The 23,252-nt window shown below is 44.0% G+C and overlaps 1 protein-coding gene across 1 annotated transcript in view; it reads right to left on the bottom strand.

Moving 5' to 3' along the window:
* LOC114028473 (F-actin-capping protein subunit beta) overlaps nucleotides 1-22,809 on the bottom strand; it is a 165,400-nt gene extending 142,591 nt beyond the window's left edge. Inside the window, exon 1 of the mRNA XM_027842707.1 lies at nucleotides 22,703-22,809. Within this exon, the coding sequence (XP_027698508.1) occupies nucleotides 22,703-22,705 (3 nt within the window). The 5' untranslated portion in view covers nucleotides 22,706-22,809. The remainder of the gene's footprint in view (nucleotides 1-22,702) is intronic.
* Between the last annotated feature and the right edge of the window lie 443 nt (nucleotides 22,810-23,252).

Below are 23,252 nucleotides of genomic sequence, written 5' to 3'. Positions count from 1 at the left end.
TTAGATGGTCACAGTAATTAGCAAGTCAAAAAAATGATCCAAAGGAGTTTAGATTGGCTGGTACAAGATGTTTCTGTGAGATAAAAAGAGATGAGACTAAAAAGCTAGATGGGGTCAGACTTTGGAGGGCCTTGAATGTCAGGTTTATGGGAGGACAAGTTTCATAAGATTTGGAGTTAGAAGGATCCTAGAGATCACCAAGTCCAACCCCATCCTTTCATAATTGAGGAAAATTAGGTTAAAAAAAAAAGGTAACTTGAACAGAGTGATGCTTTAAGAAACATTTATTGCATTGAACAAAGTGACTTGACCAAGGTCATATAGGTAATAAATAACAGTCAGGATTTTAACTCAGATTTCCTGGCTTCAGATTCCATGTTCTTTCCTCTATGGCACACTGTCTTTTTCCACAAGGCAACTGGGAGCCATGAAAGGTTTAGGGGTTGGCGGGTAGCCCCATAAGGCACACTCTTATAACCTGGAGTAAGAGCCTGCAGATCAGTCAGAAGAGCAAGCCTCTGAACTAGACAGGTGACAAAAGGAATAAACAGAGGAGACCAAAGGTGCCTCAGAGGTCTCTTTACAGACAGGAACAACAGCTCTGTGTTAATACTTCAATGACAGGCAGGAACAAGGTGAACCACTGAAGAAGCCAAGAGATGGTAAAGCCCACAAAATTCCAAACCTAAGCCCAGGATGCTTGGCTTCCTGGCAAAGCCTGGACTTAATCCACTCCCGGGCTCACTTCTCTGGCCAGCCAGCATTCCCCATTCTGAGAGAACAAAACTACTCAGGGAGTTTGGGGAATTAATGAAGATGTCCATTACCCCTACTTTTAAGGGGGAAGTCCAAGAGTAATTAAACAAGGATTTTGGCTTTCCATTGGCTGCCAAAGGCTTTAGTCAGACACAACTGGTGAAAAGAAGAGCTTTTCTTCAGCTAAATCAATCATCATTATAATAAAAATGGGAACAGCTAGCATTTCTATGGTGCCTTAAGATTCACAAAGTGTCTTATGTACATTACTTTATTGGATCCTCACAACATTCCAGAGAAGTAAGTGCTATTATTATTCCCATTTTATATATGAGGAAACTGAAGCAAACAGAAGTTAAGTGACTTGCCCAGGATCACAGAGCTAGTAGCTGTCTGAGGTAGAATCTGAACTGAGTTCTTCCAGAGTCTGGGCTAGCTCTCAATCCACTGCACCACCTAACTGCCTAGCTGTGCTTCTTAAATCAAGGCTTACAGAACTGAATTCAAGACTCCAAATGAGGTGGTTGTTGTCTGTCCTTCATATTTGAAGAGGACCAGTGATATCACAGGGTGATATCTTGACTTATGTGTGAATTGGATTAAAGTGAGGCAGAGCTGCACAAAGTCGTCAGCCTCACTCTCTTCCTGAGTCACTGAAGTCCAGTGACAAGACAAAAGTCAAGACAACTGGAGATGACGGGGGATGGCAGCGGATGACCTTGGCATCTTCAATGTCTGATCAAGGTCTAAGTGTTCCACAGTCCTGCTTCAGGTGCCTTCATTTGGAACAAAGCGTTCTTCTCATCTGCCTATTTTTCCAGGGGAAGTCTTCACTAATAGAGTGAATATCCCCTAATTCACTGACAGGTTTGAGGCCTGTTACCCTCAACCTGGCTTACCCCATCTGCTAAGACAGTTTACGGGGTGCGGCCACTGCTCAGGCTACAGCTTCTTGGAGCTACAGGTGAGAGCTGGATAAAGATGGACACCAGGTGGATAAACAGCCCTGAAAAGGACTTAGCAGCCCTCACACCAACTTTCTGAACACTCCATATACCCCTCCAAATGAAGTCGGACAAGGATGGAGTAGAAAGGAACTGTCCTCTGCCCAAGCCTGGATGCTATGCCTCTCTTGATGCATCCTAAAATAGGATTAGGTTTTTTGGCTGCCACATAATACTGTTGACTCATGTTGAGATCACAGTTCATCAAAAACCCCCATATCTTTTTCCAGAATTGATACCTGACCATGCATCCCCAATTTTGTACTTGTGAAGCTGATTTTTTTGTATCCAAGTATAAGACTTTACATTTATCTCAATTAAAATTCATCTTAGAGCATTTGACCCAATGCTCTAGCTGTTCCTTTGGGTCACCTGCCAATCTGAGGATACCTTTATCAAGTCATTGATAAAAATGTTAAACTGCACAAGGTAGAACTGACAGAGTCTGAAAGCAGATGGAATTATATATTTCTTACTTTATTTTTCTTGGGAGTTTTTTGTCTGTGCTTTCTTTCATAACATGACTAATAGGGCATGACTGTACATGTACAACCTATATCAAATTGCTTGCCTTTTCAATGAGGGTGGAGAAGAGGGAGAGAGAAATTTGGAAATCAGTATTTTAAAAACCAAATGTTAAAAATTGTTTTTACATGTTATTAAAAATAAATTATAAAAATAAAATGACCAGCACAAGGCCAGCAACAGATCCTAGAGGACTCCCCTGAAGGGAGAACCCTCCTGCCCCACAGGCATTGAACAATTAATAGCAACCACTCTTAGAGGCAACCACCCAGTCAGTTCTAAATCTGACTGCATCATTATCTAATCTATAGTTCTTCATCTTCTTCGCAAGAAGACTAAAAGCTACTTTATCACCAGCTTTGCTCAAATCTAAGCAAATTCTCTTCAGGGCCTGCCTTCCCCTCAACCGTTAGTTTAATTATTTTTTCCAAAACGGCAACAAGGATGGCCTGGCATGACCAAGGTCATGAAGCCAAGCTGGCCCTTGGTGATCACTACTTGCCTCTCTAGCCATTCTAGAATGCTTCAAGAAATTCAAGTCAGACTTCCTGACCTGAGTTTGGAGATTCTATTCTTATCTCTTCTTTGAAAATTGGGACGACTTCTCCAATCTTGTGGTCCTTCGCCTCTATTTTCCATGAGCTTCCCAAGATCACTGAGGAGGGCTCAGCATCGCTTCTGGCAGCTCTTTCAGGAAACTCCTTACTAGAAATGTTCCCTTTGTGGCTTCAGAAGTTCATTCTTGACTACCTCCCATCCCTCCTAGGCCAACTTCCCTTAAAGCATTTTACCCCAGGAGATTCTACCTCTAAACCCTTTGAAATCCACTTTCCTCAATCCTAGAGTGCACATTATCTCCTTTCTTCTCTCTCACAATCTTCAGGAGGAAGCAGTCACATCCCCCGCCTCCACTGGGGTTTCTCAAAATCTCTGCCCCAGCAGCCAGTCCCTCCCTGCTGATGAAAATCAGATCCATGATGGAACTTCCCCTTGATTCCTCCACCTTCTGAAGGACAAAATTATCACCAAGGTGAGTCAAGAAGTTGCAAGGATCAAATGAGCTATTTATAAAGTGCTTATTTAGCACACAGTGCCTGAGTCAAATAATGCATGTCCCCTTCCCTGCTGCAGAGCAGTGGATTAAGTAATGGCTGGGCCTGGGGGTTCAGAAGATCTGAGTTTCCAGCCTTACTTAGGCTGCAGTGACCCCGAGTAAGTCACCTAAACTGTCTGCCTCAGCTTCATCAAATGAAGATGGGGATAATACCACCTCACTTTGCAGGGCTGTTATTAAGGATCAAATGAGATAACACTCGCAAACACCATTTAGCCCAGTGTCAGGCACACAGTAAGCGCTATGTGAACACTTATTCCCTTCCCTCCCCTTCTCCCCCATTAGCTGCTCTACTCTCTACAATTATGCACTAGATATCTGGATACCTGAAATCCCCCCACCACTCGGTGCCAGGTTTATGATCCGTTTCCTCTTTCTGTCCAGGTGGTCTGCAGTACACTCCAGTAACAAAACCGTTAACTGTTTGTCCCTCCACTGACTTTGATCCAAAAGGCTTCAAGGCTTCATCTCGTCCATCCTCCACCCTACAGGGAAATCACATCTGCCTCTTTCCAACCAGAAGCCCTAAACTTTGGGCAAGAAATATCGGCAGGCACCTGAGGCCATGGGCTGGACTGTTGGCTTCTTTCTTGGATTTTGTCTCCTGTGCGCTCCTGGGTTTCTCCGCGGCTCTTCTCCTTTCTCTATAGCATTCTCTATGGTATCTAGCTTGGAGGATGGACATAGGAGGTCTTCTCCCTTCTCTATCCTTTTTAGTTTAGGCTTGGGTTCCGATCCTGGCTCAGCAGCTAACTGTGACTAGGGCAATCTCTTCACTCTTCTGAGATTCACTTTCCTTCCCTGGACAGCAGAGGTATTGAGCGGATATCAGCTTGAAGGCTCCTTCCAGCTCCATACAGGATTTTGCAGCTTGTACTAGCTCACAAGGGCATGAGCAGAAAATCTCTCCGGAAATCTTAAAAGTGCCACAGAATACGTGATCTATTATTATAATTACTTATGAAAAAAATGCCACCCTGAAAATGGAAGTGATGTGCTTGGGGGCCCAACAGCTAATGAGGAAGAGAGCTGAAAGTGAATACCCAGAGGGCTTGACTCCCAGGCACACAGGTTCCTTCACTAAGATTCAAGATTCCTGACTGAACCAAAAACAAAACTGGATTGGAACTTGCTACTAGTTACTATCAGATCAAGGTGATCAGTACTGATCAATCAATCACCAGATCATAATATTCCACAGAAAAACATGAATTAAGGCATAAAGCACAGAGGCTGGAATGAACGTGACATTTAACAATTATTCTTTTAGGGAGGATGAGAAATTAGGCTATAAAGGTCTAATGGGAATATGGCTTATAATAAGTATGGAGGCAGGTTTGAGAAGATCCAACTAGGAGTATATTAAGATATTTCTAAGTAATAATACCAAGATATTTCTAGAGCAATGAAAAGACTCAGTCTAATAGAAAAAGGACTAAGTCTGGAGTAAAAGGATCTAGGTTCAAATTCCACCTTTCACACTTAGTTGTATGACTTAACACAAATAAATCATTTAATCGACCTCCATGAGCCTCAAACTACCCCTTCAAGACTGAATGTCTCACACATACATATTATTATTTTTCAAATGTCTATAAATGGTGTTACAATTAATAGGATACAAAATAATTTTAAAAAGCATAAATGAATTCATATTAGCTTTTTTTCATTTTCTCAATCAACAGATGCTAATGAAGAAAACTATCATAAGGGGGTATACAATTTTTTACATTGGGAAAGGATACTCCCAATTAACAGTTGGGAACTACTGGATTAGGCCTTATTTTAAATTCCTTTGACCTCTAATGTTCCAATACACCATGTCCTAAAGTTCCTTCCTGTTCTAAGAGCTCATATTTACATGACACATAAGGCTTACAAAGTACTTTCTTCACAATAAGCCTTATGAGATAAATAGAACAAACATCATTACTGCCATGTTTCTGATGACGAAACAGATGGGTTGCTGAAATGTCTTGCTCAAGGTCAGATAATCTGTTAAGTGGCTGGCTGCTCAAACCCATGTTTTTTGTCTCCAAAATCCAGGGTTCTTGTAAGCATTGCTGCCATAACATTTTACATTCTAAAGTCCCTTTCCAGGGCTGATATTCTACATTCTAAGGTCTTTCCAAGGCAAGCCTTGACTTTCTATGTTTAAGCCCCCTTCCAACCCAACATTCTACAATCGAAATAATACTTCATGCTTACAACAAAAATCAACAGCCTCTCAGCTAAGCAGGATTAACTGGTGCCATTCTACAGATGAGGAAACAGACTCGGGTTATAAAGTAAAAAATTTATTCCTTGGAGTCTCCTATTTCTCCAACCCAAAAGGCCTAGCTCTCAGAATAGAGACCCCTACCATCTTTCGCACAGATCAGGGCTCCCTGGTCTTATTCACTAGTCACTCAATCTTTGAAAGAAAGCAATTTCCACTGCTAGCACATCATTGCCAACAGCCAGACACACAGCTCAGACTCTGGCAAGAGGACAGCTGCTGGGGTTTCCCAAGTACAGGCAGTACTGTTCTTTGCAGAGCAAAGAAGGCCAAATTCTTTCATTAGTGGAAAAAGAAGTGAATGGATGTGGTTGTAGAGAAGATCTTTCAAGATGCCATTTTTATTGGAAACTTCGGGAACACATGTTGAAAGATGGGTCATTAAGCAGGACAGAGATAGTGAAGCGGAAGGAGCAGAGATGGCACCTGGCATTTTCTAGGTATCTTCAATGCTGCTGGTCTTTCTACATTGTAGCTGTTCTCTAAGACATGGACCTGGGTGTTCTACGTACACATTTTTCTACTTCCCATTTAATCTTTGGGCAGCAATTACTGATTGTGATTTCAATAATAGTATAGATACCACTACAACAAATTCTATAGGGAATTTCCTCCAATTACCTAGGGCTCAGAAATCTTTTTATTGGAGAGATTTTGGTCTTAAGATATGACCTGGAGAAATCAGTATGGCACTGAGAGTCAGTCTCAGCTGTCACAAACCAGCTGTGACTTGAGCAAGAAATCCTCTGACAGTTTCCTCACTTGTAAAATGAGGGGGGTTGGAGGAGAAGCTCTAAAGTCCCTTCCAGTTCTAAATGAGGCAACTGGATGAGATAACCTCTAATGCCCCTCCCAGCTCTGACATCCTGTGTTCTAAGGCCCCTCCCAGCTCTGACATTCTGTGTCCTGAGGTCCCTCCCAGCTCTGATATTCTCTGTTCTAAGGCCCCACTCAGCTCTGACACTGTGTTCTAAAGGCCCTCTCAGCTCTGACATTCTGTGTCCAATGGCCTCTCTCTGCTTTCACATTCCCATGTTTCAAGGGCCCTCCCAGCTCTGACATTCTATGTTCTAAGGCTCCTTCCAGTTCTAAAATGCTAAGAATATAATTAGCCTTCTCTACTGCCTCACAAGATGTTCTGAACAAGATTCAAGTCTAACAAACTTTGAGCTCATCAGCAAAAGGCAACAGAATTCAATAGCCAACTCCTATATTTATAGGTCCTCACACTGCCAATCAGTCTTATGATGGGAGGGCCCTTCCTGAGGTGCCATGGCAACCATTTCTTGTTTGGAATTTCAGGAAATATTTTCAATTAATCAATATACACCAAACATAGCTTCACTGAGTCAAAATAAAAGCTTCTGAAGTCAAGGCTCTGGAAAAAAAATTACCATGAAGCTTCCTCTATTTTCTTCATCTAGGATTTCATCTGTCTCCGAAATATCAGTCCATTAACACGATGGAGGAAAAAAAACTTCAACAAATTCTCTTTTGTGGCAAGTAAAATAACAAGGCAGTCCCAGATGGGAAATACAAACATATAGCAAAATCAAGCAGTCAGTGCAAATCTTTGAAGGAAGTTGTTTAACTTCCTGTAATGCTAAAGTTAGTGTTGTTGAAGAACTGTGAACACTGGTTGAGAATTCTGGGAAAGGGACTTTAAACACATTGGTGATGTTTTCATTGGTCAGTACCCATGTTATCGGTCCCGAGCATTTATCCTTCTAGACCAAGATAGGTTGGAATCCAACCTAGTCTCGGACCCAGAGTAAGGCCATAGCAAAACCATCCCAGAGACATTTACCCCTCCCCTCACACCTACCTCTCATAGCAAATCAGTTGCTAAGTCCTGTCAACTTCCACCTCCACAGTGTCTGTCCCCTTCCCTCCATTCCTAGGAAGTTTCCAGTTCCTAGCTCCAATCATTATGTTTTTAAGTGACCAATGAAAAAATTCTCTATACCAAGCGTTCTTAACCTGGGGGGGAGGGCGGTGTCATGCTCATATGGATAGATTTCTTTGAGGGAACGCATGAATTTGGATGGAAAAAATGCTATCTTCATTTCCACTAACCTCTGGTTTCCTTTGAAACCTCTGCTGTTTTATGCATTTAGAAACATTCTTCTGAGAAGGGCTCCACAGACTTCAAATCAGATTGACTGTCAAAGGGTCTAGGACATAAAGGGTAAGGAGCCCACTTGAGACCTCTCTTTAGCTCTGGTCAATCAACAAGAATTTACAAAGTGCCTATTTGCCAAGCACTGTGCCCCAGAGGCACCAGGGATACAAAGAAAACATCCTTTAACTTATCTGTATATAACATAAGAATTCAATTGCACTGTCTTTTCAAATTCCAGGATTCTGAAACTCTTGTTTCTTCCTCACTTTTCACATCTAATCCTCATCAAGAATGATCAAATGACATCTGAATCATCTCTTGCTTCTATCCTTTCTAGGCAATTTGTATAGTCACTGTTTTAGTATGAGAACCTCATTACCATCCACCTGGACTAATTCAATAGCCTACTAGGTCCTCCACTGCCTCTACTGCCCTTCTTCCCCAATCCATTGCTGACTGACCATTACCAGACTAATCTATCTTAAGCACTGAGCTCACCAATGTCATTCCTCCACTCAAAAATCTTCAAAAAGTCCTTACTGTCTACTGAGGAAAGTTCAAAGTCCTCTGCCTATCACTCCACAATGGAACTGCCCCCCTACCCCCTGGCCATCATGCCTCCCTGTGCTTCAGCCTCCACTCCCAAGTCCCATCCCAATGACTCAATGACTCTGGGTTCTGACTAACCCAGAGTTGTGGGTTGGTCAGTGTCCAACCCACCACACCTCTTCCTGTATCACCCAACCCCTGCCCCCCCCCCAAATTCTAGCTCTGAGAAGAGTAATCAAATACATTGCTGGAAAATACATGTCAGTCATTTGCCCTATGACTCCAATCACTGTTTCCTCTCTGACCTCCCAATCCAAAACTTTCTTCCTTGGTCACCCCTCGCCTATACATTTTTGTCTTCTATTAGAATGTAAGCTCTTTGAGGATGGGGGCAGTCTGATTTGACTGAATTTGGATTCCCAGCAGTTAGTACAGTGTAAACGCTTAATAAATGCCTTTTCATTCATTCATTCATTTTTGTCCAACCTTATCTAATACTGTTCCTTTTCCGTACATTCTATGCTCTAGCAAACTATAAAATTCTCTATTTCCCCCATAGGCCCTGGGGTTTTCTTCCCACTGTACCTTTGCTTATGTCATGCCCTATCCCTGGTACTTCTTTCCTTCCATTATTTTCCTGCTGAATTCCTGCTCATCTCTTATAATCCAATTCAAACGGCACCCTCTCCCGAAAGCCATCTACACCATAAAGTCAGTAACCACTTCTTCTTAGGATATCTCAAAAGCACTTTGTTTTACAATTTTCTATAGAATATCCATTGTAATTGTGCATATTATAGTCATATGTATTGATATCTTCCTACTATTACTAGACAAGAAGAGCTCCAGGACTAGGTCTTATCTCTATTTCATATAAATAACTCTGTTCTTTACACAAGAGGTATATAATAAAAGCTTGCTGAATTTATAAATGAATAACAAATCTGCCTCCAAATCATTAGGAGTATCTCTTCACTTCCCCTGGTAACTCTTCCTCCTTTCTCATCTCCCCTGGCCCTCTCCCTCCAACACCCAGTGTTTTCTGGCTGCCACAACTGTCCAGGACCCACTAGCTCCTTTTCTTCTCTCCCCACTGGACAGAATTCCTCATATATTCTACTCTGCTACATATCAATGCTCTAGCCAAACTGGAGTCACTCCTCATTCCCAGAACACAGCATCTGGGCTTTCCTGCCTCTCTGCATTTAGCTCTACACTCTTCCTGCCATCTTTTTAAAACCCAATTCCAACTCCACCTCCTCCAAACACCTTCACTGTTTCTTTCTGCTCTCCAAAATATCTTCTCCTCTTTCTTCTGGCCACCCCAATGCTTCTCTCCACCCCCAAGACCTCACCTAAGACTTAGTTTTATACCTCAAAGACATTCTTATGGAATAGTGTGTTACTTATCTCTGAGTCTGATACCATTGCTAAATTCCAGAAAGACAAAGATATAAAATTTCATATTTACCTCAGTACCTAGCACTGCTCTCTGTACAGCTATTTGACAAATATTCAGTGAATTAAATAAGTCAAGAACCTAGGACGAATATTGCTTAAAATAAAAAACAAACAAAAACCTAAAATGTCCATACACTTTGGGTCAGAGATTCTCTTGCTAGAAATAGCAAAACCAGAAGATCAAATATCAAAAACAAAGATCAAAAACAGAAAGTTTCACCATATGGGCTGAAATATTCATAGCTGTATTTTTTGTGGCAGCAAAGAACTAGAAACAATGTATTTGCTCATTAATTGGGGAATGGTGAAACAAGCTATAGCACATGAATGTGGTGACAGATTACTGTACTATTAGAAACATGGATACAAAAAAATCAGAGAAACATGGAACACATGGAATACTGATGAACAGTAAAACTGGTAAAATGAGGAAAGCAATTCACAACAACAATGTAAGCGAACAGAATTTTTAAAAAAACCCACTGTAAAAATAATGAGCAAGTTTAGTCTTAGAGGGGAATTGAGAAAATGCACCTCCCTCCCTTCTTTGCAGAGTACAGTGGGGGCTCTGGGTGTGGAATACCGTATAGACTGTCAGACAAAGCTGACGTGTGGCTGGATTGGTTTTGCTGGATGTTTTTTTTTAATTCTTTGTTACCAAGGCATGGCTCACTTGGTTAGGGAGGGGAAAGGATATGTAGAAATGAAGGTAACATAAAACAAAAATTATCAAAATATACTTCTAAAAATTCCTTAAAGAACCTAGGCTGAGACCTAGTTCCAAAAGAACAAGAGAATCTATAGATCAAGGGTTCTTAAATATTTTTGTCTTCTTTGGCAATGTGGTGGACATCGGACCCTACGGACCCCTTTCTCAGAATGATGACTTTCAACACATATAATACAGAGGATTACAAAGGAAACTGAGTGTATATTGGAATAGTTATCAAAACACAGGGGACCCCTCCAAAAAAAATAAAAAGTTCACAGAGCCCAGGTTAACCAGATGATCTCTAAAGTCCCTTCTGGCTCTAAATCCAGGCAGGCTTGGAGAACACATCCAGGCCCCAGTCTGAAGGTCTCCTAATCAAACAGTTACTGAGGGCTCAGCACAAGTCACTGTGCACAAGTTGTGTACCAAGTATAAGACCCAACTTCCAACTTCAAGATGCTTACAGTCTATTTCACAACTCATTTCAGTCTCCCTAGGACTGAAATCCCCTCGACAAAGTCATCTGGGGACCCATTTGGATCCAGCAGATCCAAACCATTAGGGTAGGCAAGGTGAAGGTTTCACACACCTCTTGGCTCTTGCCAAGATCTGATCTTGATCTCTGATCTCAATAGAGTGAACTCAAAACAGAAATAATGTGCAAAATTATCATCTGAAAAGCCAGGCTACTTTTTATTTTTATTTTTTATTTTTTTTGGTGAGGCAATTGGGGTTAAGTGACTTGCCCAGGGTCACACAGCCAGTAAGTGTTAAGTGTCTGTGGCTGGATTTGAACTCAGGTCCTCCTGACTCCAAAGCCAGAGCTCTATTCACTGTGCCACCTAGTTGCCCTTAGGCCACTTTTTAAATAAAAAACTAGGCTCTTTCCTGAGTTTTAAGGAGGTTCAGGCTCACTGCCCAAGCAAAACCAGTCCAGGAAGTAGCCAACTTGCAAAGAAAACCAGCTTTCGGCTGCAGAAGTAGCTGCTTCTTTTTTCATCAAAAAGCTACATGACGGATAGAAAGGTCCAGTGGTCCTTAGGGTACAGTGGCAAGACACCTTCTTTGATGTCATTACCATTGGTGAAAACCATATCCGTTTACTACTGTTGAACCATTTGATGGTGGTAAGCCTGGGGTGGCAAGAATCTAAAATTCTATGATACTAAGTAGATAATGAAAGTACTTATCCTCAGAGTTATCGACCTCACTGAGAGAAGAGGAAACGAGACGCATATGGGTAGAGCAACATCCCCAAGAGCAGATCCACTCAGCTGCTCAGTGGCAAGGCAAGGGCCAAGTGTTTTTCCCACTACCTCACTGGGTCCTAACCCATCAGTAGTCCCCTGACGTGCTCACCTTGTGACTACCAGCCTAAAAAGAGTCTAAGAAATGAATGGTCAGGCCTGTGATACAACTTGGAACCACTCGAAAAACAAAGACTGGAATGGCTAAATAGAGAACTCTCTCTCAGAAGAGCCTGCTTGAGGCACTGAAGTGAAATGACCTGCCCAGAATCCCACAACCCTTATGTGCCAAAGGCAAGGCCAGAACCCATGTCTTCCTAACTCCAAATATATCGTTCTATCCAATGGGCTAGGAGGCTTCTCTGACAACACTGGAAAGCTAACAGAAAATAGTACCAGCATGATGGCTTTACCAATTCAACAACAACACAGGCCCAAACACTGTCTGGCCCCATCTAATTTCTTTCCATTGACTTGCAGTGATTTACATGGTTGACACAGAGGATCCATTCTTTTCCATCAAATTTCTCCCAACTCTCTTTTTCCCCCCCAATGTGACATTCCACTCTCTTGCATAAAACAAGCCCGAGACATCTGCAGGCCTCTCTGCCTCCCCTGTAACCAGATACAACCAGAGCTTTGTAGCTCTTCCTGTGGTTCCTTCACACCTGCAGCAGTGGAGGGAGAAACTGAAAACTCCAAAGAAACCTGCCTCCAGCATCACCCAGGGAAATGGAAACCACTGAAGAGGACATTCCATGGTACACAGTCAACAGCTGAGCACCAACTGTCACCAAGGTTTTCAGAGCTTAATCAAATAGCTGAAAAATGTTTGTAAATGTCCTATTAACAGCAAAGCCCTGCCCTCCATATATACCAAAGTGACCCTCTGGTGTCACCAGCTTAGGCAGTCTGGCCCTGGGGGTGGCCAACTATAGCATAGAAATACAGAGACCTGGAATGTTAGACAATAAAATGTCAGTCAGGGAGAGCTTTCAAAGACAAAATGTTCAAGATGGAAGAGTCTTTAAAAGTACACAGGGTTTCAGTACTAGAATGAATAAGGAACTGATAACCCAGCTCAGCCCATATCCAAAGAATCTGCTCGAATCTGGACATCACAGTCCAGGAAAGCCAAGGAGGAACTGAAAAGCCTTCACAGCAGAGCCTTGAACTCCACTTATAAGAGATGTGGACAGAACTGGGGTGTTTAGTTTGAAGAAAAGAAGATGTTGGAAGTATCATAGCTGTTGTTAAGGTGATTGTTTCAGTGAATAGGGATTTAGATTTATTCTGCTTGGCTGCAGAGGGCAGAAAATGCACACTGAGATTTGACTTCAAAAGTGAAACAGGTTGCCTCTAGAGCAAGGGGTTTTTTAACCTAGGGTCCACAGATCAGTAGATTTTAGGAAGTCAGGAGATTTCAGGTGAACTTGGATGGGAAATAAATTTCATCTTTATTTTCATTAACCTCCAACTGAAATTTGGGACTTCCTTCCATTATTTAAAGACATTCTTAACAACACATTTTCATTTATTTATCTAGGCAACTGGGGTTAAGTGACTTGCCCAGGGTCACACAGCTAAGTGTCAAGTGTTTGGTCTGAGGCCGGATTTGAACTCAGGTCCTCCTGACTTCAGGGCCGGTGCTCTTATCCACTGCACTGCCTAGCCTGCCCCTAAAGACATTCTTAAAAGGAGCCCACACCCTAGATTTCACTAGACTACCAAAGGGCTCCTGCTCTAGAGATAGAGATATTGCTCTCATTAGAGGTCTCTGAACAAAGGCTGCATTGGCCCCTTGTAGGATTGGGGAGAGGATTCTTTGGGGGCTAGATTAGATGTCCCTTCCACCTTTGAAATTCTGTAACCCAGAATGTTAGAACCAGGAGAGGCCTGAGAACTCAGAATGCTTGAACTAGAAGGGGAGCTGTTAGTCCTGGAAGGAATGCTAGTGGTCATTTAGCTTCCCCCTATCACCATGCAGAAAAAAAGGAGGAAACTGGGGAGGGAGGAAGGTCGATATTATTTGCCCAAATTCACATAACTATTTAATGATAATGACAATAGTGACAACTACAACAACATTTAAATCATGTTTTTAGATTTGCAAAGCACTTTCTAAATATTATGTCATTTGATCCTCACAACAACACTAGGAGGGAGGTGCTATTATTATTTTACAGATGAAGAAACTGAGGCAAAGTGAAAAGGAACCTTAGAGAGCTTATCTAGGCCAACCCCCTTCCTTTACAGATGCCAGCAATTGAGGTTCCCAGCGGTTAAGTGGAGAGCCCATCCCACAGTCCCACAGAGTTAGAAAGTCAGCTCGAGTCGGTCCTCCAGACCAAGCCTCCTTCCCACCTCTGGGCCAGGGTTCTTTTCCCTGTCCCACACCACTCCTTCCTCTATCAGGATAGTTCTCCCATTCCACAGGAATGCAAAAATATGGCTGCTTTCTGGAAGAGTGAATTTTATTGTAACATGTATCAAAAACACTCTTTTCCCCCAGATCCCTTGTTCACTTACAGACCAGTACATGTTTTACAACCTTTAAATCTAATGAGGCTTCCTGCTGAACTATGAAGAGAGCAAAACCTCAGGCGTTCCTGAGGAGGGGAGTTGGTGAAACAGCCTGGTCAAGGGAAAGAACCTCTCTCCCCTCAGTCTATAGTCTTGAAAAAAGAACAAGGAAAGCAGATAACTCCTAAAGATTCTAGAGTGTGGTATATCCTGGTCAAATACCCTAAGCAATTAACCTGCATAACACGCAAAGCACATGTGGTCTCATCTCATCTTCATGAGCAGCAGCATGCAGGGAATAGTGAGGAAAATGCTGAATTTGAAGCAAAAAGGCCTAAATTCAAATCTCAGCTCTTCTTGGACTGACTCCCACACAATCATGTCCCCTCTAGGATAAGCTCAACACCAGGAATCTCATCCGCTTTGGTCCTCACATCTCATCAGTAGACTCTGACCCTCTGATTGGGGGGTGAAGCAAAAAATTCCCAAAGCCACCACTTAAACAGGGTTCGGAAATCAGTCAACAAACTGTTCATTTTCCACTTGCTGCTCTACTTGGATTCAACTGTATCATCCTCCTGCCCTCAAGTGAGGCACTTGCTTCCCCATCTGCCCTTTGTACCTTCCTTTTGGGTGCTGTCTTCCTTTTTGGACTGTAAGCTCCTTGAGGGCAGGGCCTGTCTTTTTCTTATTTGTATAGCCCAGTGCCTGGCACACAGTAGGCATTGAACCCCAATCCTAGAAATACACTAGTGGGACACACACGGTGTAAAGGAAAGAATGGAATGGTTCTTAAATTCAATCACCAGATCGATCACAGATTTAGGGCTAGAAGGAATCTCAGAGGCCAAGGAGTCCTTGGCCTGCCTCTTTTCAGCTGTTACCCTGGGCAGGTCATGAAAGAAGAACCCTCCCTGGGCCTCAGTTTCTTTTTCTGTTATAACAACCCTTACCCTTCACAGGGCTGTCTGTGAAGATATAGTGAGACAGTTCCAAGGTCCATGTAGAAATTCCAAGTCTGATAGTTAACGTGGTTAGCAGCATCTTAAAAACAGTCAACTTCCCCCCTTCAAAGGAAGAGAGTTTGTTGTTCACTTTACAGAAGGCTAGGATAAAGGCTTTTTCTTATCCAGTTCAATCTGATTTCATTGGCTAGTCCACAAAGCAACTTAGAATGTATGCTGGAACAGGTGTTTCACATGTAGACCACTCCCTGAACACATTAAATGTGGTTCACCCAAGTTGCCTTTGGACTCATTTCAACTTCCAGAATCAAAAATATTTCCCAACCTCTGACCGGACATCATCATGATTCCAGCTGTCAACGTGCCTGAGCACCCAGGAATCAAGCTTCCCAGCAACACATACTAGATCAAGCAAGACAACTGCTGATCCAGTCCACTATGCTTTTCCTGTTCCCTAAGCTGCAGGTCTTCAAAACCAAGTTAAAGCTTACTAATCTCAGAGTCCCTGGCTCTGGCCTACAGAGCTGTAAAGATGAGGACCTTCTGGGGGAGGACAGATACATCACTGTACTTTGCTAAAAGCAATCTGGAGGCCAGAGCGCTATGGACAAACTTGGGCACTGCTCGGGGTACAGTACAGAGGAGCTGGGCTCAATCATACTTTTCCCACAAAGTAAGGGTCAGTTTGGCACTGATGACGAAAACAGACTAATCGCCACTGAAGTTTATATAGTAGACATTCAACAAAGGACACCAGAGGTGTTTCTGCAGTACTCAAGGCACCCTAAAATTAAACTTTTTTGTAAGTACAATGTTAACAGTGGCCCCATCCTGCTTTTAAGGACAAAATTGTATGAAAAAAGCCCACATCTACTAAACTATACCTAACCTGCTTGGGGGGAGTCTCCAAAATAACTAATGTGCCAACTCCAAAGGCCTATATCAAATGCAGGCAGGTTATGCCCCAAATCTTCCAGATGACTAGTTTTTTTGCGAATGATTCTACCATACAATGCTAAGAAAAGGGAAACTGATCTTAAGAAAATGCCCAAAGTATGGCATTACTATATTATCATTATTATTACTTTACCATATAATACTAAATGGTATGTTATTTACAGATATTATACAAAGAATCTGGGATTTTGGAGTCAGAAAGACATGAGTTCAAGTCCTGACTCTGACAATGATTTTGGCTAAGCCTTAGTTTCTCTATCTGTAAAATAGAAGTATCACCCTATTGGCCCAAAATTGACTTGAATAAAATATGAATGTGGACTCAAATTGCACTTATTCAGCAAGTTTGTATTTCCCTTTCAAAAGGAAATTTTGGGGTTGTGACATATGGGGGACAACCTTGCTTATACATCAATATAATACTACAGTTATCATTTCCACATGGACATGGTACCCCCACAATCTGGAAAATCCACATAAAAATTTTTGGCCTTCCCTTTGTACCAGAGAAGTCTGAATTATTATGGCATATACATATATTTTATGTATTTCTGAGTTTCTAAACTTTTTCTGTGTTGTCTGCTAGCCTTTGCATGTCATCTGCTGCTTTCACAAAACTCCCAAAAAATTCCCATTTAATTTCTTCGGCTAACCCATGGATATATATGGAAACTGTCATGGGAAAAGCCGCAATGTGGAAGGGATAACTCTACTATGACACTACTTATTCTCCTTACAGCGTACTGGGAGGATTAAATAAGAGAAAGTATATTGTAAACTGAAAAGTACTAAACAAGTAGGTTGGCATCATTAAGTTATTATTAATACTAATGGGCCACTATTTGCTACCCTCTCATCCTATCTCAGCTTTTAAAAGTATCATTTTCGAAGTGATGACTGATCATACACACTTTGGAAATTCAAATTTCCATCTCACCCAGTATTTTTTAATTAAAGATATTTTTCCTTTAACAAATGCAATTTAGCCAGCAAGGCTGAATGAAGCATCTTATAAAACATCATTAAAGGATTTAGTCAAGAATATTTTTAAGATAATAGCCTCACAGCTGATCCCAAATTGCAAAGGATAACACTAAGTTTACTCCAAGAGAAAAGGAACATGACAGAGTGTTTTGAGCAAAGGATAGCCAAGTTCCAGGTCCTATTTGTTACTGGTCATTTATGTTTTAACCTGCAAATATGTAGTGTTCTCCAGGCCTCTTGGGGAATAAGAAGATGATGAATTTATCTGTAAAACATTATGAGGCCTGGAAGAACAAATCTTCAGTTCATGTAGAGACATTTGGATGGGATCCATAAGACCTTTGAGGAAGATGTCACAAAGGACAGCTAGTATGTTCTCCCTACATGTCCTTCGGTGCCACCACTGGTGAGAGGACAGTGCAAGGAATAGGGCATTAGGCTGAGCTGGGCTGCCCCAAAAGGTCACAGATTTAAAGCAGGAAGGGCCCTCACCTATAGATAATCTTAGTCTATTCTAGCCCCCTCATCTTACAGAGGAAGAAACTTGGGACCAAAGAGGTTAAGTAAGAGCCTTGGCCCAAGGTCTCAGAGCCATCACTGGATACAACTCTGGTCCTGGATTCAGGCTATCCTAGACTTACATCCTGCCTCTCACACTCAGCATTTGTGGAACCCACCAAAAGTGACTGTCTGCACTCAACTTCCAATAGAAGACATTGAAGTGTTTCTCAGTGGGTGTTTGTGCAAACAAGTGAAATAATATACAAAGTGCTTGGTAAACACTAAAGTACTATATAAATGGGAGCTATTAGCAATTAAAGCCAGGGCTTCTGATCTCAAGCCCGGGGCTCTTTCTTTCCACTATTTGATATGTCTCAGTGTTCAAAAGAGCAAACATCTCCTTAGCACAGTGGATGACTGTACACAGAAAGCGTTTAATAAATACTCAGGATCTGAAACCCCCCCCAGGTCTACCTAACCCCAAGTCTGGCTATCTATCTGCTCCTCCAAAGAACTTCACAGTTAAGTACTTTATATACACGAATCCTCTCATTTCAGCCTCAAAATTAAATGAGATACAAGCATTTCATGGCACAGAGGAGAAAATAGAGACTCAGAAAGTTTAAGTGACTTTGTCCAGGAGTGCACCCTTGGCAGTCAAGGCTGAAAGTCAGTCAATCCCATATGATCTCCACCAGGCTTCAAGGATTGATTAGACACCTACCTGGCCCAGAGAGCAGGGATATCAAAAGAAAGCCTTACCACCCAAACAAGTTCACACTGAGAACAGGCCACAAGGGAACGGAGGCCTACCTGCATACAAATTGTGGGGCAGCTGAAGTATGCGCCATTATACAAACCAAAAGGCCAAGAGGGACACATTAGAACATACTTCTCAATGGTACACTTGTAACCATATTACAACTCAGCTCTTCCTGTCAAAACACTCCTATGAGGGTCAACTGTGGAGAGCAAAGTGGATTTGGAGTCCAAGGACCAGGCTGGGAAGAAATCCAGCCTCAACTCCTCACTCACGCATGACCTGTGACCCCAGCAAAGCCCCTTCTATTTTCCTCAACTATAAAATGAAGCAAGGTTGGACAAGATGGCCTCTAATGTCTCCTGCAGCTCCAAATCTATGAGCCAATTATCCACAGTGATTTCTCTGGCACCTAATTTGTCTACACTGATCCCAGGCTGCCTCCACCCACTGCCCTGAGGGTGTATGCACCCTTGGGAATGAAAACTAATTTCATTAACAGAGCATAATCCAACAAGGAAAATTTGCTACCACAAAATAAAAATTAAAAAGTCTTTCCAAAGTCTTATGATCCTGAGCTGAAAAGAACCATCCCGTGTAAGCCTTTCATTTTACAGATAAGGAAAGAGAGAAGTCCAAGGAGGTCAAACTCTTTTGTGTTCTCTCAGCCCACTCTTTTCTTTTGGCAATTGGGGTTAAGTGACTTGCCTAGGGTCACATAGCTAGTGTCAAGTGTTTGGTCTGAGGCTGGATTTGAACTCAGGTCCTTCTGACTTCGGGGCCCGGGGCTCTATCCACTGCGCCACCTAGCTGCCCCTCAGCCCACTCTTTTCCTTCAATGCCCCACCCAGGTGGTGGCTACAGGACCTGTAGGCACTGAGGCCTGACCTAGGGTATTTAGCACACCGAAAAGGCTTGGAGCATTCTCTGTCTCTCATCAAAGTCCAATCTACTCATGATGGAGGAGAAACTCATCCCAAGAGGGCTGGCAACAAGGAGTTTCTGGCCAACTGAGGTGTGGAGAGGTGGTATATCTAGATCAGGAGAGGGAGGGCCTTTACAAACAAAATCAGAATTTGCTGAAATATCAAGGTACTAGGAAAGCTTTCCTCCTTGAAGAATCGATGAATGACTGTTTGCTAAACACATTCACAGAATTCAGGTACTGAAAAGGGGTTCAGAGTTTATAATCTGACCCCTTCATCTTACAGATGAGGACAATGACACCCAGGAATGGATCTAGGTCCTGCTACTAGTGGCAGAGCTAGGAGATCTCAACTCAAGGCTCTAGCTACTTCATGTCCAGGAGAGAAAGACTCAATCATGTCAAATTCATTTTTTAAGTGACTTTAGATTAAGATCACCAAGTCTCCCTTTACCCAACTCTGAAAACTGGTTTAACAGGATCCAATGGTATTAGTCAAGCATTTGCCTGATTTTTGTTGTCTAGACCATGAATCCAAACAAGAAGTTTCAAGAACTCAACTGAATTATGGCCTACACTGTTCCTATAGGTCTCAAAGGGCAAGTATAAAACTCAAGGCTCCTAAACCTACACCCAAACAGGAAGTATCCAAAAGAACAGACCAATTTTAGATACGTGACCATCATCACTGCAAACACTCTCAATGAACAAGAAGTCTGGACACCTGGGCCTAACCGGGGGGGGGGGGGGGGGGCAATATCCCTTGACTTCTCTGTGCCTCAGGGTCTTCAACATGTTAAACTGAGTGGGTTGGACTGTCTTATACCCAACATATCATATCTCTCTTCATATCATATAGCTCTTCTAGATTGGGTTTCCTCATGAAATTACCTCCAGAACAGAAAAGTCATTAAGCTGCCACATGGGGTAGGGGAGAATACTACTAAATCATTCACTCGTTTGGGAAAAGGAAGACAACTAACAAACTCTCAAGATATAAACAGATGCTCATTGTCTTTCTATGGCTAAATGGCAAAGACTTCTAGGTGTTATATTTAAATGGAATTTCAAAGAACTCTACAAGCTTTCCTCAAAAGTCCAACTGTCAAGTTTTAATGTTTAAAGAGATACCCAGAAAATGAAGATGTTTCTATAGGGATGATGAAACTTGCTTTGCTTGGCTCTTAGATGCAAAACTAAAATGCAAGAGGGCAAATTCTGTTAACAATGATTACTGCTGACTGAAAAGGGGCTGCCTCAGGAGACAGCGAGGTCCCCAGCCCCCCACTGAAAATCAGTAAGTAGATATTAGATAGCCACTTCTCAGGAATGCCCTAAGACTTCCTTCAGTTTTGGAGATGGGTAGACTAGACCTCTAAGATCCCTTCCAACTCTGCAAGTTGAAGTATATGAATTTAATTCTACAAGCCAAGGAATAAAATTTCATCCAACATGAGAATTCACCAAACTTTCACTGGATTTAGAGATAGAAACTAAGTTTGAATCCCATCTTTCTGTTGTGTGACCTTAAGCAAGCCACAACCTTTGATTATAATTTCGTCCTGTAAAATGAGACAACCTGTAATGCCCTTCCAGCTCTAATTCTATGACCCCAATAATACTTTACAGTTTGCAACCCTTAATAAGTATACTACACAGGGGGAAAAAAATCATCCCTTAGTGGCTAACCTTCTGACCTTCATGGAACCTATACTAGCTAACCTAGTACTAGAAAAAAAAAATACACTGGAAAAAACCAGATCTGGAGTCAAGGAGAACTAGAATCAAATCTCAGCTTGCTCACCTGTGTGATTGGACAAGGTCACTTAAGTTCAATGGGCTGAAGTTTCAATGATGTGGAAAATGAAGGGGGTTTGCTGGAATCACAACCTCCAATATCCCTTCTTCCAGCTATAAACCTCCTGTGTCACCTAGGCCTAGTCCATGATCACAGTAGTACGACCTACCAGAGCTTGAGCCCCACTGGCTTCCAACATCTTACTGAATTCAACAAAAACAATCCTAACATCTTACCAAAACAGGTGATCTTCCCAGCTCTTTTGGTATGGAAGACTGTCCTAGGTGAGACAGTAAAGCCTGAGACCATGGGTTTGAATGGTTCTAGTGGAAGTTTCCATCTAAATCAGGCAATCCATCTAACATGCTTCACCTATAAGCAGTCCTAAGGTCCCATAACCTGCTCCCCCCTACCCCACCCCAGAAACACAGTATGGATTGTCAGTGAAGCCCAAAGGTTGGGCTTGGAGGGCTCCGGGGCTTCATTAGCAAAACCTCCAAGAACATAGCTCACCTTTTCCAAAGTCTTTCCAAAAGAGGCACTTCTAATTTTTGCCACCTGCTTGTTCAGGTTAGACAGAAAACAGCGCCTTTGCACGGGCTGCATGGTGCCTGGTACAGTTTGCTGACTGTACAGTGGGCGTTCAATAAATGCTCCTGAGTGACAGGGGCCCGATTGTGCGCTCATCCCCGCCGGCTGACAGCTCCCCCCTCCCACTATGACCGAGGGAGGCTCAGCCATCCATCCCTGGCGCTCGGCTCGAAGGAAGCCAGGTCGCTAGCCACTCCGGGGGGGCACCCAGCGCACCTCATGGGGCTGAGCCTGGGGAGGGGAAGGAAGAGCTGGCGCCTGGAGAAGCCCGGCTGCCTGCATGACCCTACCTCCCTCCAAAAACGTCCCCCCCAGATATCTGAAAGCCCTGACTCCTTGGACTGCCACCCCCAAATCTGGCCCCTCGCTTTGCCCACCACGGCCTGGGCCACCCGGTGTGCGCCCTCCTGGCTGAAGGCGCAGGGGCTACAGGTACGGGGGAGTTCCCCTGGCTGGTGATTAGGGGAACAGGAGAGGAGGAACAGGAAGGCCTGGGGGAAGGGGCCCAGAATGGCCCCCAGTCGGGGCCAGAGCCCAGGAAGTGGGTGGGGACGGGGTTGGGGCAGGGTCACTCCCCCCAGCCCTAGGCCGGCCCGGCCCCGACTTCTCCTGGGGCCCCAAAGTCCAAGTCTTTCTAACTCTCCCCACCCACTCGCCCCTCCCTGGGGCAGCAGCCCCCTTCCTCAGCCCCTCCCCCACCAGTCAGGGAGACCCTCCCCCTCCAGCTGGCTAGCTCCTCCTCGCGACGGTTTCCAGTCCCCCTCCCCCAGCAGCCAGTGCGCCCCCTCCCCACGATAGCAAGCCCCCTGCCGAAGGCAGCAGCCCCTCCCCCCAGCAGTGTCCCTTGCCCCCGGCGGGGCCCACCCTCAGGAGGGGCAGTGGCGGGCAGGGAGGAGAACTCCGGTGGTCAGGGGCAGGGCAGGCCTTTACCATGGCGGCGGCCCCACTTCCAGTCCCGGTCGGTCCCGCTGTGTCTGACTCTCCTCCGGCGGCGGCGGCGGCGGCGGCGGCAGCAGGGCCCGGCGCTTCCACTTCCCCGGGTGCCTAGGAGTGAACATCCGGGTCACCGGCTCCCCCGCCCCCTCCTCCGCCCCCTCTTCCCGGCCTCGCCTCGCCTTGTCCCCCCCCTTCCCAGCCCTCCTCCGCCCCGCCCCGCCCCCAGCTCGGCTAGGCCCCGCCCCGCGCCGCTCCGTTCCGCCAATGAGAACGCGGCTCCTCAGCCATCGCCAAGTATGGAGCGCGGCGCGGGGCGGCCCCGGCGGGCGGGGCCCGGAATGGGGAAGTGAGGCGAGGGGGGAGGAGCGAGGGCGGGGGAGGAGAGGGGAGAGCATGGGAGGGGAGGGGAAAGAAGGAGGAAACTGACTAGCTGAGTCCCGGGCTGTGGCGCTGCCCAGGGCTGCCCGGGTGGAGCTCGGGGTGGGGGAGGGACGGCGCTCGCCCGGAGCAGAGGTTTAGGAGCTGGCCTGGGAAGGAAAAACTG

This window comes from Vombatus ursinus, unplaced genomic scaffold (assembly GCF_900497805.2).
Source record: "Vombatus ursinus unplaced genomic scaffold, bare-nosed wombat genome assembly UNPS02014884.1, whole genome shotgun sequence".
NCBI classification, from domain to species: Eukaryota; Metazoa; Chordata; class Mammalia; order Diprotodontia; family Vombatidae; genus Vombatus; species Vombatus ursinus.
Note: the sequence above shows the minus strand (reverse complement) of the source record. Positions and strands in the feature narration are given on the sequence as shown.